Source organism: Enhydra lutris, unplaced genomic scaffold (assembly GCF_002288905.1).
Source record: "Enhydra lutris kenyoni isolate GAN:26980312 unplaced genomic scaffold, ASM228890v2 scaffoldscaffold3, whole genome shotgun sequence".
Taxonomy (NCBI): Eukaryota; Metazoa; Chordata; class Mammalia; order Carnivora; family Mustelidae; genus Enhydra; species Enhydra lutris.
In genome coordinates, this window is record NW_019154087.1 from 84,860,800 (window position 1) to 84,874,260 (window position 13,461).

Consider the following 13,461-nt stretch of genomic DNA (forward strand, 5'->3'; position numbering starts at 1 on the left):
TTTGTTGTGGTTAAGAACATGAGATCTACCCTTTACAAGATTTTAAAGTATATAATACAGTATTATTAACTGCAGGCACAATGTTGTTCAGCAGATTTCTAGAACATACTCAGCTTGTGTAACTCGAACTCTGTACCCATTGACCAGCTCCCCCCCCACTCCTCCCCCAACCCTGGCAACCACTGTTCTCTGCTCTACTTATATGAGTTTGCCAATTTTAGATACCTCATATAAACTGAATCATACAATATTTGTCTTTGTGGGACTGTCCCATTTCAATTAGCATAATGTCTTCATGGTTCATTCCTTTTGTTACAAATGACAGGAATTCCTTCTTTTTAGGGCTAAATAATACTCCGCTGTGTGTATAGACTACATTGTTTCTAGTCATTCATCCATTGATGGACATGTCAGTTTTTTTTCACATCTTGGCTATCGTGAAAAATGCTGGGATGAGCGCGGGAGTGCAGACATCTCTTGGAGGTCCTGATTTCAGTTCTTTTGGATCAATACCCTATAGAGGGACTGTTGGCTCATTTAAACAGGATTAGTTTCATATGGTATCTAGACACCTCAGAATCCCCTGAACGGATGTTGGAATCTGAAGGTAAGTAGACCATCTATCAGCTCATTTGCTAGAAAAAGCCAGAGAGAAGAAAGATGTAGCCGAGATCCCCAGCCCACAGCACAACAAGCCTTCGTGAGTACCTATCACGTACCTGGCATTTACTAGGTCGGTGTGATACCCTCAGTGAAGTGCAAAACGGTTTTGTCTCAGGCAAGGAGACATGTGGCAAGTGCAAAATCTCTGGAGACAAATCCATTGTTGAAAGTATTGATTACACGTTCTTCTCCTTAGGCTGTGCCGAGAGGATGGCCTGCCATGATCAGACATTAGAGTCATGTGCCCAGAGGCTGGTTCATCTCCTTCACTCCACCCTATGCCAGTCTGTCTGCCCCAAGGACCAGCAGAGAACAATCAGGGGCTTGGGTCAGACTTCAGGGGGTCTAGCTATGAGCCAAGCTCTTGAACAGCCTGTTTCCCAATTTGTCTGCTGAACATCACCCCCACCTCTGCTAAATATTTGTCAGGGAGTTTCTAAAGACCATCGCCACAGAAGCCCTCTCTTTCCTGCTGAGTTTTAGAAGAGGTCTGCTATGGGTTTGCTTAGCAGGGAGGTTGTCTAGGATAAACCTCAGGATGCAACCACCTCAGAGAGCACCGTGCAACAGGGACTCACCCACCAGTCTCCCAGTCCACCACTTATAGAAGCAGATGCCAGTGTGGGAGAGCTGCAGGTGGGGGCTGGGAGGGCAGTGAACGAGGGGAATGGAAAGACAAAGAAGCCTGCTGTAGAGAATTCCTCTGAGCATTGTTTGACCAGGAGAAAAATGAGGGTTTGGGGACGTCTTACAGAAGCTTTTTTTAAGTATAAATCCTTTTCTTTCCCCTATGTGTAAAAGCAGTGCATTTTATTCCACAAACATTGGAAAATGGAGAAAAGCACAAAGAAGAATATAGTTCATAATTATCCCATCACTTAGAGATGGTCAACATTTCAGCTCTGATTTTCCTGGTCCTCTTTCTGTGGAAGGGTATATATCTGTATGATGTACATTTTTGGTTTTCTCTTCTGGTTAGCAAAGACAATGAAATCATATCTTATATAAGATTTTGTAACCTACCCCTTGTTTCTACATACCTTAAAAAAGTCTGGGAATAGACATAAAAAATATATATGTCAATTTCATAGGCATGATGGGATTTTATTTTATAAAATTTGCATATCTTTGATTACTAATGAAATTGAATGTTCATATGTTTGTTGATCGTTTATACTTCTTATATTATGAATTTATGCCTATTCATGTAGCTTATCTATTTTTCTATTGGGTTATTACTCTTTTTCTTATTGATTTAAAAAGTACTTTACATATTAAGGTTAACCCTCTATAATAGATCTTGTAAATATTTTCTCTCAGCATTATCTTCGAACTTTATTTTGCTTTCTTTTCTTTGTCATAAAAGTTTCAAAATTATATCTAGTTAAATATATCAATCTTTTCCTTCATGCCATTTACTGTTAACAGTTTGGTGTGTACTTTTCCAGACATTTTCTATGCATATGCAAATATATCTATAAATATATATATAGTTAGATATACAAAGTTTTCCTGCACATTTTAGATGGTATCGTTCACACTATTCAGCAGCTTATTTAACTTACTAGTGTATTTTAGATATTTTCCCATATTAAAATATAAAGATCTAATTCTAACAGAGTATTCCATTATATGAATTCACTAAATTTCATTAAATCACTTTTTTAAGATTTTTTTTTCATTTTCATATGTAAATCTGGAAATTTTTTGGCATATGAAAGAAATGGAGACTGAAGTTTATTCCACATGGTGGGCCAATTGTCTCAGTAACACTTAAAAAATCATCTGTCTTTTCCCTCCTTGTTTGAAATAACATTATTCTGTTATATTAAATATCCCATATTTCTTGAGAACTTGATCATCTATTAAATACACATATGTTAAGAACATGGGTTTCTCTCTAGATTTTCTACTTTGCTTCCTCTAGTTACTTGTTATTTAACCAATGCCAAATTGTTTGAATTATTATAGCTTTATAGTATGTTTTAATATCTTCAAAATCAATAGAATTTCCCTATTTTTCCATACTGCTTCAGCTAATTTATTTTTTTCTCCTATTCTGAGCTTTAGAATTATTCCATGAAGTTCCCAAAACATCTATTTAGGATTTTGAGTGGACTTGTGTTACATTAACTAATTAATTAAAGGATATCAACATATCTGTAAATGAATCTTTCAGTTTAAAAGCATAGAGTGTCTCCATGTCTATTCAAGTTTTCTTTTCATTTACATCAGTAGTGTTTTGGCTTCTTTGTCTAAGTCTTGGATTTTTCATCAAGTCTATTCCTAGATATTTTATATTTTGTATTATAATTGTAAATGGGATTTTTAAAGTGTGTTTTCTGGCCATTATTAATAAGTACTGATATTGTGTGCATTTCATAACAGCTCACTTTACAATATTAGTCTAGCTGTTTCCTGCTGAGTCTTTCGTTTTCTTATGTAGGCAGAGAAAAAAATAATTAATTAATTAAAAGACAGAAAGAGGATGGTTTTATTTCTTTTACAGTATTTATACTTTGTTTCTTTTTACTTTCTAATTACTTTGGCTAGAACCTATTCTTGGGAGTATCAGTTATACAGTTTTTCCTTCTGGGATTCGACTGGAATTGTGCGCGCGCACGCACACACACACACACACACACACCTACACAAACCCCCATACACCCTGGCTCTTTGGGATACGATCCCACATTCTCCCTCATATTTTCTCTCTCTGTTCTAAAATTTTTATTTATTTACTTGAAAAAGAGAGAGAGTACAAGCAGGGGGAGGGACAGAAGGAGAAAGAATCCCAAGCAGATGCCCCGTGAAGCACGGAGCCCAGTGTGGGACTCGATCCCAGAACCCTGAGATCATGACCTGAGCCAAAATCCAGAGTCGGACACTTAACCGACTGAGCCACTGAGGCACCCCCTGCCTGCACATTTTAACACCAAACTCAAGGTCTCCCAAAGTCGTTACTCCTGATACTCATGGAGCTGTCGTTGACCTAGTTGCCCAAGAAAGAATGTCAGGGTCATCCTAGACATCTCCCTCTCCCCATCAGCCCTACCCAGTCATTCCATGCTATTGACTGGACTGTTCAAATGCATAGTCTTTATTACTACTACTTGCATTTTCAAGCCCTTGTGATCCCTCTTCAGGATACCCCAGTTGACTTTTTTTTTTTTTTTTTTTTTTTTTTGCTCTTCTTTTAGGTTTTTACTCAACGTTTATCACGTGCCTTCCCAAAGCACACACTTAGCTCATGTCGGTGGTCCAGTCAAACAATTTCAGTGGGTCCTGTTGCAAAATAAATTCTAAATGGCCTAGAACACTTCATGCTCTCTATCATCTAGTCCCTGTAACCCACCATTCCTCTCTAGCTGCCCCTTGTCCCAGCACACCAAGATTCTTGCCATTCCCTGAACCTCCCCATTCCTTTGCACAGACCCTTCCCTTTGCCTACAGAGTCGCTTTCCTGACCCTGCTCATTCCTCAAGATTAAGTTCAAAAGCAACTCTGTGCAGGATGTCTGGATTCCCAAGGCAGAGAGGTTTGGGCTCTGTCTTCTGTGTCCCCTGAGCACGGTAAATGTTCAGGCAGGCCCGCACTGTTCTACAGTCCTGTCCCCTTCAGATGAAGAGGAGCCCTGGCTCTTCTCTATTTACCCTACTCACGTCTTGCTCTCCCGCTCCCTTCTCATCCTGCGTCCTGACCCGTCTGGGGCCCTGTCCACGTGAAACCCTGCCACCATTCCTTTCACAACCGCACCGCAACACTTGAAAGCGCACAGGTGTGCGATGTCATATTACCTAGGAACCTTACCACAAACCCATGGTATATTCAGTTTCTCGCTTTCCAAAATGACTATTTCACCCTTCTTCTTGTCCCCGAACTCCCTATAATCCATCTTCTCCTAATGACCTTGCTTCTAATTCACGGAGGAAACAGAAGTCCTCAGAAGACAGTCTCCTCACTCCTCACCATTGCATTCTGCATTTCCCTTGCATCTGAGCCTGTATCCTCCACATCTCCCAGGGCCGGTCCCTCCACTTTTGCTCTGGGTCCTGTCCCCGTCCAGCGTTCCAGAGTCTTGGCTCTTGCAACGATCCCTTTTCTCCTCTCTCTCCCTTTCTACCGGATCATTTCCACTGACCCGAAGACATGCCTTACTGTCACCTCTTTCTTAAAAGAATAACTAAAAAAAAAAAAAAAAACCCTTTAAAGATCTCTTGACTCTCCCATCTAGTAACAGCCACTCCAGGCCTCTGACCTCACACGAAGATTTCTTTTATCATCTTTACAGACTATCTCCAATTCACATCTCCCGTCTCCTCTCCACCTATCCCAAGCAAACCTCAGTCCTTTCTACTCCACGGAAACTGGTCTTGCCAAGTTAGCAGTGTCCCCAGCTTGTCCGATCACAGTCATATCTGTGTCCTCATCTCGCTCACCCCTTCAGCAGCATTTGGCATAGTTGACCCCCTCTCCCTTTTCAAAACTCTTTTAGGCTCGGCTTTCATGATACCTACTCTTCAGGTGTTGCCCCACTTTCCTGGCTTCACAGTCTCCTTTGCTAGGTTCTCTTCTCTTCTGAACATTAGCTGTTCTAGAAAAGTCTTTTCTGTTCGTGAATCCTCTTTTTTGCTCCATGTATAATCCATCCAATAAGAATCTCATTAGCCTATGGGTTTAAGGACCATCTCTATGTCAGTGTCTCCAAAACTTAGATACCCGGTCCTGATCTCTCCTCCAGACTCCAGACTCTGACTTGTATACTTTTAGAAGCATTTCTAACTTAATATGCCCAAAACAGAACTCTTAATATCCCCTTTCAAACAGTCTCCTCACCAAGTCTTCTGTGTCTGTAAATGGCACCATTCACCCAGTTGCTCAAGCCAGAAACTCAGGAGACATCCTCAAATTCTCTTTTCCCATCCCCTCAATGTCCTAATGCCCCATCCATCAGCCAATTCCATTGATTCTACCTAAAAATACTTCCCCAGTCCACCTACTTCCTTCTCTCTCTGTTGCTACCATTCGAGTCCAATATGCCACCATCCTTCCCTTTGCTGCTACAGCTGCCTCCTGACTGGCCTCCCAGCTCCCTCTCTCACCTCCTGCTAACCATGCAGTCTCCACCCAACCACCGAAACAGTTTTTGAGAAACAAATCCCAGCATCTCACTCTGCTGGCTAAAACCCTCCATTGGTTCTCCACTGCACTTAGAGTAAAACCCTCCTCCTCACCGTACCGAGGCCTACAAAGCCTTCTGTGGCCTGGCTTCCCCCCGCCCCCACCTCTCAAACCTGGCCTTGTCCATTCTCCCCCTTGCTCTCCCCTAGCCACATGGTATTCTTGCTGTTCCCCAAACCCTTGTTCTTTCCCACCCACAGGCCTTTGGAGTGGCTGTTTCCTCTTTCCAGAATGCTTGCTCCCTCTCACCCCACCCTATTTTGTTTTCATTAGAGTATTGGTCCCAAGTGGACATTTCCCTGTGGCTGGGGTTTGTTTTTTGAGTTTTTTTTTTTTTTTTTTATCTGTGCCTCTTCCCTAGAATGAAAGCTTCTTGAAAGTTAAGGCTCACACTTTTTTGTTCTCTGTTGGATGCCTAGCTCCTAGAACACTTTCCAGCACACAGTAGGTGTTCACTCAGTGCTTGCTGAAGGGATGAATGGATCCTAGTTTTCCTTGCCACTGGGACTGTCCCCGACACAGACTAAATTCTCCTGGGTTTGCCGAATTCATGGATAAGTTGCTCCAACCATACTGTAAACTTCCTGAGAGCAGAAGCCCTGTTTTAACTTTCTGTTTTCCATCACAGCACCCAGCATGATGCTAGGAACTTCCAGATGCTTAGTAAATACGCTTGTTTGATTTCTTCTTCTTCATAAAGAGAAAGCCAGGCTTTTCAGCTGTCTACTTAATAGACTTCATTTCTCTGAGAGTAAACACATGACCCAAGAGGAATGTCACGAGAACAAAGACGGACTGGGTAGGAAGCTGCAGGGGTCGCCAACCATTGTCAGCTGCAGTAGAGATCAAAGGAGAGATGGCACCTTGCGGGTTTCCCGTCAGAATTCTAGCCACGACGCTACATTTCTTTCTGGTGAATGTGTTTCAGGACGCAAACTACATCCTGGTGATGGTAGATCCAGATGCCCCGAGCAGGTCTTCACCCAAAGCTCAGTTCTGGAGACACTGGCTGGTAACTGATATAAAGGTAAGCAGGCCAGCAGGCACTTTCTGATTCCTTTGGGGTTATAGCTAGAGGATGACTGTTCTGTGTGGTTCTCGGATTAGACTCAGGAGGGCTGGGGACCCTGAAGGGCAAGGACTTGCGTGTCAGGTTGTCCTCTGCACCCAGGTGTCACAGGCCCCCAAGTTTTCTAACAATTTCGGAAAACATCCAGGATCAGTGGTGCACAGGTAAATGGGCTCTCGGGATAAACCAGGTGGGAAGAGCCCTGATTTGTCGTGTTTGCTGATTTCTATAATGTAAATACTTCCATCGTGGCCAGTTTTGAGTTCCTGATGATTTAACGATTAACTCACAAATTTTCTGAAAATTTAACAATTGGCTCCAGTGTACCACCTCCAGGGGCCTGGATTCAGAGGCACGGGGGTGATTCTGTGCAGTCTGGGGTGGGGGGTGCAGAGCTGGCTAGGGGGGTCCTGCAGGAGCTCCCCCTCCTAATGGGCTGAGGGGCTTGGGGGAGGCATGGCGATGTCCTTTCCTTTGTACGGAAACAAGTGGCCTCCCCTCCTCTGTGTCCCTCTGCCATCGCATAATTGTAAGGGAACCTCACTGATCCATTCTGGAGTAGGTCTGAGGAACACAGATCGGGTGCAGTGTTAACGGGCATTAGGTGGAGGAAGAAAAAAAGTTTCTCTTCCCAAACAAGTTTTGGAGACTCCTGGTCGCACTGTATTAATCCCATTCCTCACTAAAGGGTTTTTTAGAGCTTTTAATATTTTAACGGGCACTATGTAGTATGCGTTTATTTTCCAACCGCATTTGACTGTTGAATCTGGAGTTCACGAGCTCATGGCCGCACACTCTGGAAAATCCACGCCATCCAGGCATCTGCACCCAGAGAGCTCGTGGATGGCCTTCGCGAGGTGTTCGAAGGCATCAAGCAGTAAGATGGTGGCATCCGGGACTAGAAAGACTAAGTCCGCATCTAGGTCTGGCTGGTCCCCAAATCGGTGATCACCGTTAAGTTGCCCGGAGTCCCTGTGGGCGTTTCATGTTTATCTGTAAGACAGGAACCATGTTACCTCCCCTGTGCGGTTATCATGATACTCCAATGAGAGGGCGTCCCAAGAGCGCTTTGGAAACCATAGAACCACGAGTGTAAGGAGTTCGTGTTTTTCCTCCCACCTTTGTGGGGCTGAGGAAGGGGTATCAGTGTGAACTAGCCATTGGTGCTCCTGAGCAAAGCAGGGGCTCTCACAGCCCCTAGAGTGGGGGGCTTGGGGAGGAAGCTACCCTGTCAACCAGCCCCTGCCCAGGGACCGCAGGCCCTTCACAGGATGCTCAGGTCGACAGCCCATCCTCAGAGGCAGTGCTGGCTATGGACGGCCTTGGAAGGGGCCCCCTCCAGGGAGGCTTCCGGCAGCAGCTTCTTGGACGGTGCCTGAGGGAAAGCAGGGGCATCGCTTCAACACACCCTCCTGAGTCCAAGCCCTCCTCGGCCCTGTGAAGAGCCTTGGAAACACCATAAACATGCAAAGGGGCAGAGCTGGGGGATTTTCATACCATCAGGGCAGGGAGAGGAACCGAGGACACAAAAGGGAAAGATACTGGATCCTGCCCCAGTCTAGAGCCTGGCTCTTTTCTGTACCTGGGATCCCCTGGCAGTCACAAGGGGGGTGGAGCTCTCAAGAAAGGAGTGTTGCTCGGGACGCCCCACACCAGGCCGTCTGTGAGAGGGTTCTACAGGCACATTCTGAGGCAGATTTCAGAAACTGTGGTGGATGGAGTAATTTCAGCATCGAGGGCAGCTTGGGGCCGTGAGGTTGCCTCTCTTCCAAGCCTGAACCCCCCCCAACCCCGCCCATCCCCCCCTCAGCATGCACTTGGGACAGTTCTGTCACACGCACTTTGTGGCACAGACGTGGGTTCTCAGCAGCCCAGCTGAGAAGCGAAGCAGGTGACAGGTGGCAGGTGACAGCTGTCCGGCAAGACTGCTAAGCCTCAGAGCTTAGCAGGGCCACCTGCCCGGGCATGGCCCTCGGCCTTCCCGCTCAGACCGGAGGCGGCTTGGGTTTCAGGCACATTTTCACCCACTTTCCCTGATCTAAGGGTCCAGCAGGAAGCAGCAGCTCCCCTCATCCCCATCCACTCAGCCCGCCCACCAGCTCCCAAATTCCTCCAGCCACGTGGCCAGTATAAAAACCAGGCTCGTTTGGGTCTCAGGCTGTGGACCTCGGCCAAAAAAAAAAAAAAGGAAGGCTCTAATCAACCCCAGAAGCACTTCCTTTGTGTTGGTGTTCACGGCGGCTGACTGGGTCTCAGACATTAGAGCGAGTTCAAATCCGATGGGAAACGTGTTAGAATGCAGATTCCCAGGCACCGCTTCTGTCAGTGTGGGGAGCCTGAGTCCCCAGAAAGGAGTTTAGCTAGCTGAAGGAAGACCACGGAGCTCAGTGTCAGAATGCCTTGGTCACTGCCGTCGTCACCCACCTGTGGAGCAATTTTCAAGTGACAATCGCTTTTGACACTTCCACGATGGCTTTGTGAAATAGGCATTTTGCCCATTTCGTAGGTGGGCAAGCTAAGCTTAGAGGGGTTGGCTGATGCAATCTCTCGGCTAGAGGGTCATAGAGCTGGGTCTTCAGTCCAAATCCCACCAGCTCCAAACTGCAGATCCTTCCTGCCATACCACGTGGCTTGTACGACATCTCTGCCAGCCACTCTGCGGTGGCATGAGGCATCCTACTGTGCCCTCTCTGCCAGATGGGAAACAGAGTCTCTGTGGTTCGCCTGCCTTTCCAGGGCTCTCTTTCTGGTTCCGTCTCACAGATGGGTGCTGCGAGGGAACCTCCCCAGGGGATACACCTGGGAGGCATTTTGAACCCTTGATATGTTATTTTAACCCTTGATATGTTAGGTTAAAAGTCAAGCCTACCTAGTATCATCACCCTCAGCGGTCAGTGGCCTCAACAGTAAGGCACACCGTAAAGTCACAGCCGATGTAGAGTGACGGCAGCCCTGTGATTCACAGTGGCCACAGAGGTGGCCAGCCGAGGTGGAACCCCGGCTGGCCTTGAAATTAGGGACCCAGGTCTAATTGGGTAGTGGGTGCAGCCGCGGCCGTGGGAGCCCCTCAGTAGGGGCGCTTTGGGGGCCGTCTGCACAGGCTTGAAACAGCAGGCAGTTCTGAGAGATACAGGGAACATCTGCAGCCCCTGCCCCAAAGAGAGGCCGACAGCAGTCTACCACAGAATGGGATAAAGCTCTGGAGAGAGGAAACTTGAACAAAATCTAGAGAGACGTCCACAGTAGGAGCCAGGCGTTCTTGGTGCCCTTTGTTCGCCGAATTCAACAAATACGGATTCACTGCCGTTTGCAAGTGTAAACGCAAGGACTCTGGAGCCCGACCACTGGGTTCGAATCTGAACCCACCGGTATGGCTATGTGATCTTGGGGGCCAGATAGCTGAACCTGCAACGCAATACACCCCCTCGAAAAGTGGGGCCGATCAGTAGTCCCTGCCTCACGCCCTTGTTAGGAAGTTCAAATGCGTTCTTTTTAGTAGAGCGCTTGGACCGGTACCCAGAACGCATAGTGAGCTGTGCACAATTGCTGGTCCTAACATTATGCTTGTTGTTCCTAAGTCAGGCACCGCTCTGGCCCCGGGGCTGCAAATGTGCACACAACAGGGCAAATCTTTGCCTTCCAAGGGCTTCTGCTCTAGTGAGGCAGGGGAAGGAGGCTGCAGTGCTGGGCTGGGATTCCAGGGGCACCGGCGGCTCCCAGGGCAGAACTTCCCACAGTGGTGGGTTCCCATTAGCTCATGGGCAGGACAAGGTTTCAGTCCCCAAAGCTGGCCAGACCACGGTAGGCAGGGACTCCAGGGTAAAGCATGCCGTCCTTCTCCAATCCCTCTTTGAAAAATCTCTCATTGAACAAAAGAGATTTCGAACAGGGCATTGACAACATCTCTCTCCCCTCAATGCCCAGTCCTCGGCTTTTTCCTTAAGATGTTTTTCAGTTCTGATTCAATCTAACTAATAATCTTCGTGCTAAAGCCTAATTAAGATATCAATTAATTTGCATCATTCATTTCAGAAGAAAAGCTTATTGGTTCATCTTCTATTTGTCTCTGAAATTAGTGCTCAGAGCTTTTCATGCAGATATTTTCATTAGACATTTTATTGTTAATGGGAATATTGAACACAGGAATATGGTATATTAATACCTTCCACAAAGAATATCATGATTGGTGACAAAGAACACTAAGAACAATTAAGGAGACAAGAGTACCTTTTTTCTTCCAAAAAAGAAAATCTTCCTAGAAACCGTCAATGATTCTAAAATTTGCCCTGAATATCTTTTTTGTTTTAAAAAAGAAAGCGAAATGGCAAGTTCATGTTTCCCTTTCATTCAGTGCCCTCAACCTTTGGCAGCTGTAAGCGCAACCAATTCTGGGTAGAATTAAAAGGACCTCTAAGAGCCCATTATTCTGTCTACTTTTCTTACAAGGGTTGAATTTTTCCATAATGAGAGGTTGTTTTTGAAAGGACCCCTCAGTGTGTTAGGTGAATAAGATAAATGGGCAACCAAATAAACAGATCAAGGATCTTAGCCCCTTGCTTTCCAGTGATGCAGTTGGTACACATCAGGACCCTTTTGCTTGAATGATCGATCCGTCCTGCTCCTGAGTGATCTCAGGAAAGTCACTTGGCCTCTCTGAGCCTGCCACTTCTCCTCTGTAAAAATGACACAAATCCTTACCCTTCAGGGTTGTGACAGGAGAAGGAAATTACATATGCAAAGAGGGGAAGCCTCCCTAGAGAGAGGCTCTATAGAGAATGGCAAATTTATCCTGTTCCTAACCAGTTGAGCAGCAGATACTGTAGAAATTTAAATATACTGTGTGTGTGCACACGCGTGCGTGTGTGTGTGTGTGTGTGTGTGTGTAACACTGGAATATTATAAATATTCTAATATTATGTATATTATGCAATATATATATATATATATATATATATATATATATATTCCAATTTCAATGTCTATGCTTAGAAGCAAGCAAATGATAACAAAACAGAAGAATAAACAATCTTTATCAGGACCACAAGTTCAGATGAAGAGATCAAACCAAGGAAATGGGATTGATTAATTAATTTATTTATTTAGACCTGTATTTTTAGTTTTTCTGCTCTTTGCTCACTTGTCCATACATGCTTTGCCCTGTACTGTGAGGGTCCATTAATTTAAGTAATGAACACCAGGAAGGCATGGTTTCTGCTCCCTAAAGAGCTAAGGGCCATAGCGGGGTTTAGGTGATAGGGACAGTGCAGGGGGGCCCAGGGTGTAAAGCAGACTGGTACAAGGCCATCCTGAAGGGGCAGAGACTAGGCCTATACTTTTGGGTCATATGAACTAGGGGAGAATCCAGGCTCTGGGACGTTTACATGGGAGTTCTGAGCCTCAGTTTCTTTGTCATGAAAATGGGCATGATAATAATATCTCTTTCCCAGTGTTCAAGGAGATTAAGGCTCCTGACTCTGAATGGAATAGTAGGACCTCAGTAAATGTGATTCTCTCCCCTACGAACCCCAGCTTGGAGATCTGACCAGCTTGGAGTAGCCACTTAGAATTGAACTGCTTCCCTGAGGTTCTCCGACTTATGCTTTGCAAAGTAAGAATTCTAGGTAATGAGGCAAGCCTGCCACTAAAAACAGCTCATCCTTTTTGCCTTTCAAGTCCAGGTGGGTTCAGGCCCAGCCCGGAGAACCCCACCTGACCAGGACCTGCTTTCATAGAGGCACTAGCAGTTGGGACAAGGGGATGGGTCCCCTCAGTGAGCCTTTGGGAATTGCCCTGTGCCCCCTTGGACCAGACCACAGCCAGGGCAGGGGGCTGGGCTGCCAGGGCCGGTCAGGCCTACAGTGTGCTCCCTGTGAGGACTACACATCTTCCCGGACACTTGCCATCTGTCTTTTTAACGCAAGCCAGCACCCGCTCGCCATTTCCTTATCACTCACAGTCCCCACCTTGCTGTCATTGTCCCACTGCAGAGATGCTTTCGTTCACATTCAAAATAATTTAAATAAAATGTTGCTACAAAGTGGAATATTATCTTTTGATGAATGTTTTTAAAGCCCTTCAGGTTTTCATGGTAATTTGCCGTGTAAAATTATTTGGAGATAAGAGCCAAATTAGCTCTCGTATGCTGAGGTCGCTGTGTCCTGTTATCCATGTGAGCACTGTTTAAATATAATCAGCCCTCAGACTAATGCAGCATAATTGTTCATTTGAAATAGCTTTTTTTACTCCATTCAATGAGTCATTAAAATATTCAAGGGATAATGCAGTGAATTGGAAATGAATTTATCATATTATCCCATACATACTGTAGTGCTTCAGGTAACTAAGGAGAAAGAGAGAGAGAGAGAATGAATATGATGTGTACAAGCAGGAAAGGGGCCAGGATAGACAGGACTATGGTCAACAAAGCTTTTTAGCTGGTTTATGGAAACTATGTATAGAGAGGCTGACCAGGAGGGTGGGGGGAGAAAAGGAAAGTACTGTTCTTCGAAGAGCTTGTGCTCTCTCTCTCTCTCTCTCTCTCTCCCTCA

At 45.5% G+C, this 13,461-nt stretch overlaps 1 protein-coding gene across 1 annotated transcript in view; it reads left to right on the top strand.

Annotated features, from left to right (window-relative positions):
• The window catches only part of LOC111156991 (phosphatidylethanolamine binding protein 4), a 208,142-nt gene that overhangs the window by 108,400 nt on the left and 86,281 nt on the right, over nucleotides 1-13,461 (top strand). The window contains exon 4 of the mRNA XM_022518188.1: nucleotides 6,773-6,871. Within this exon, the coding sequence (XP_022373896.1) occupies nucleotides 6,773-6,871 (99 nt within the window). The remainder of the gene's footprint in view (nucleotides 1-6,772; nucleotides 6,872-13,461) is intronic.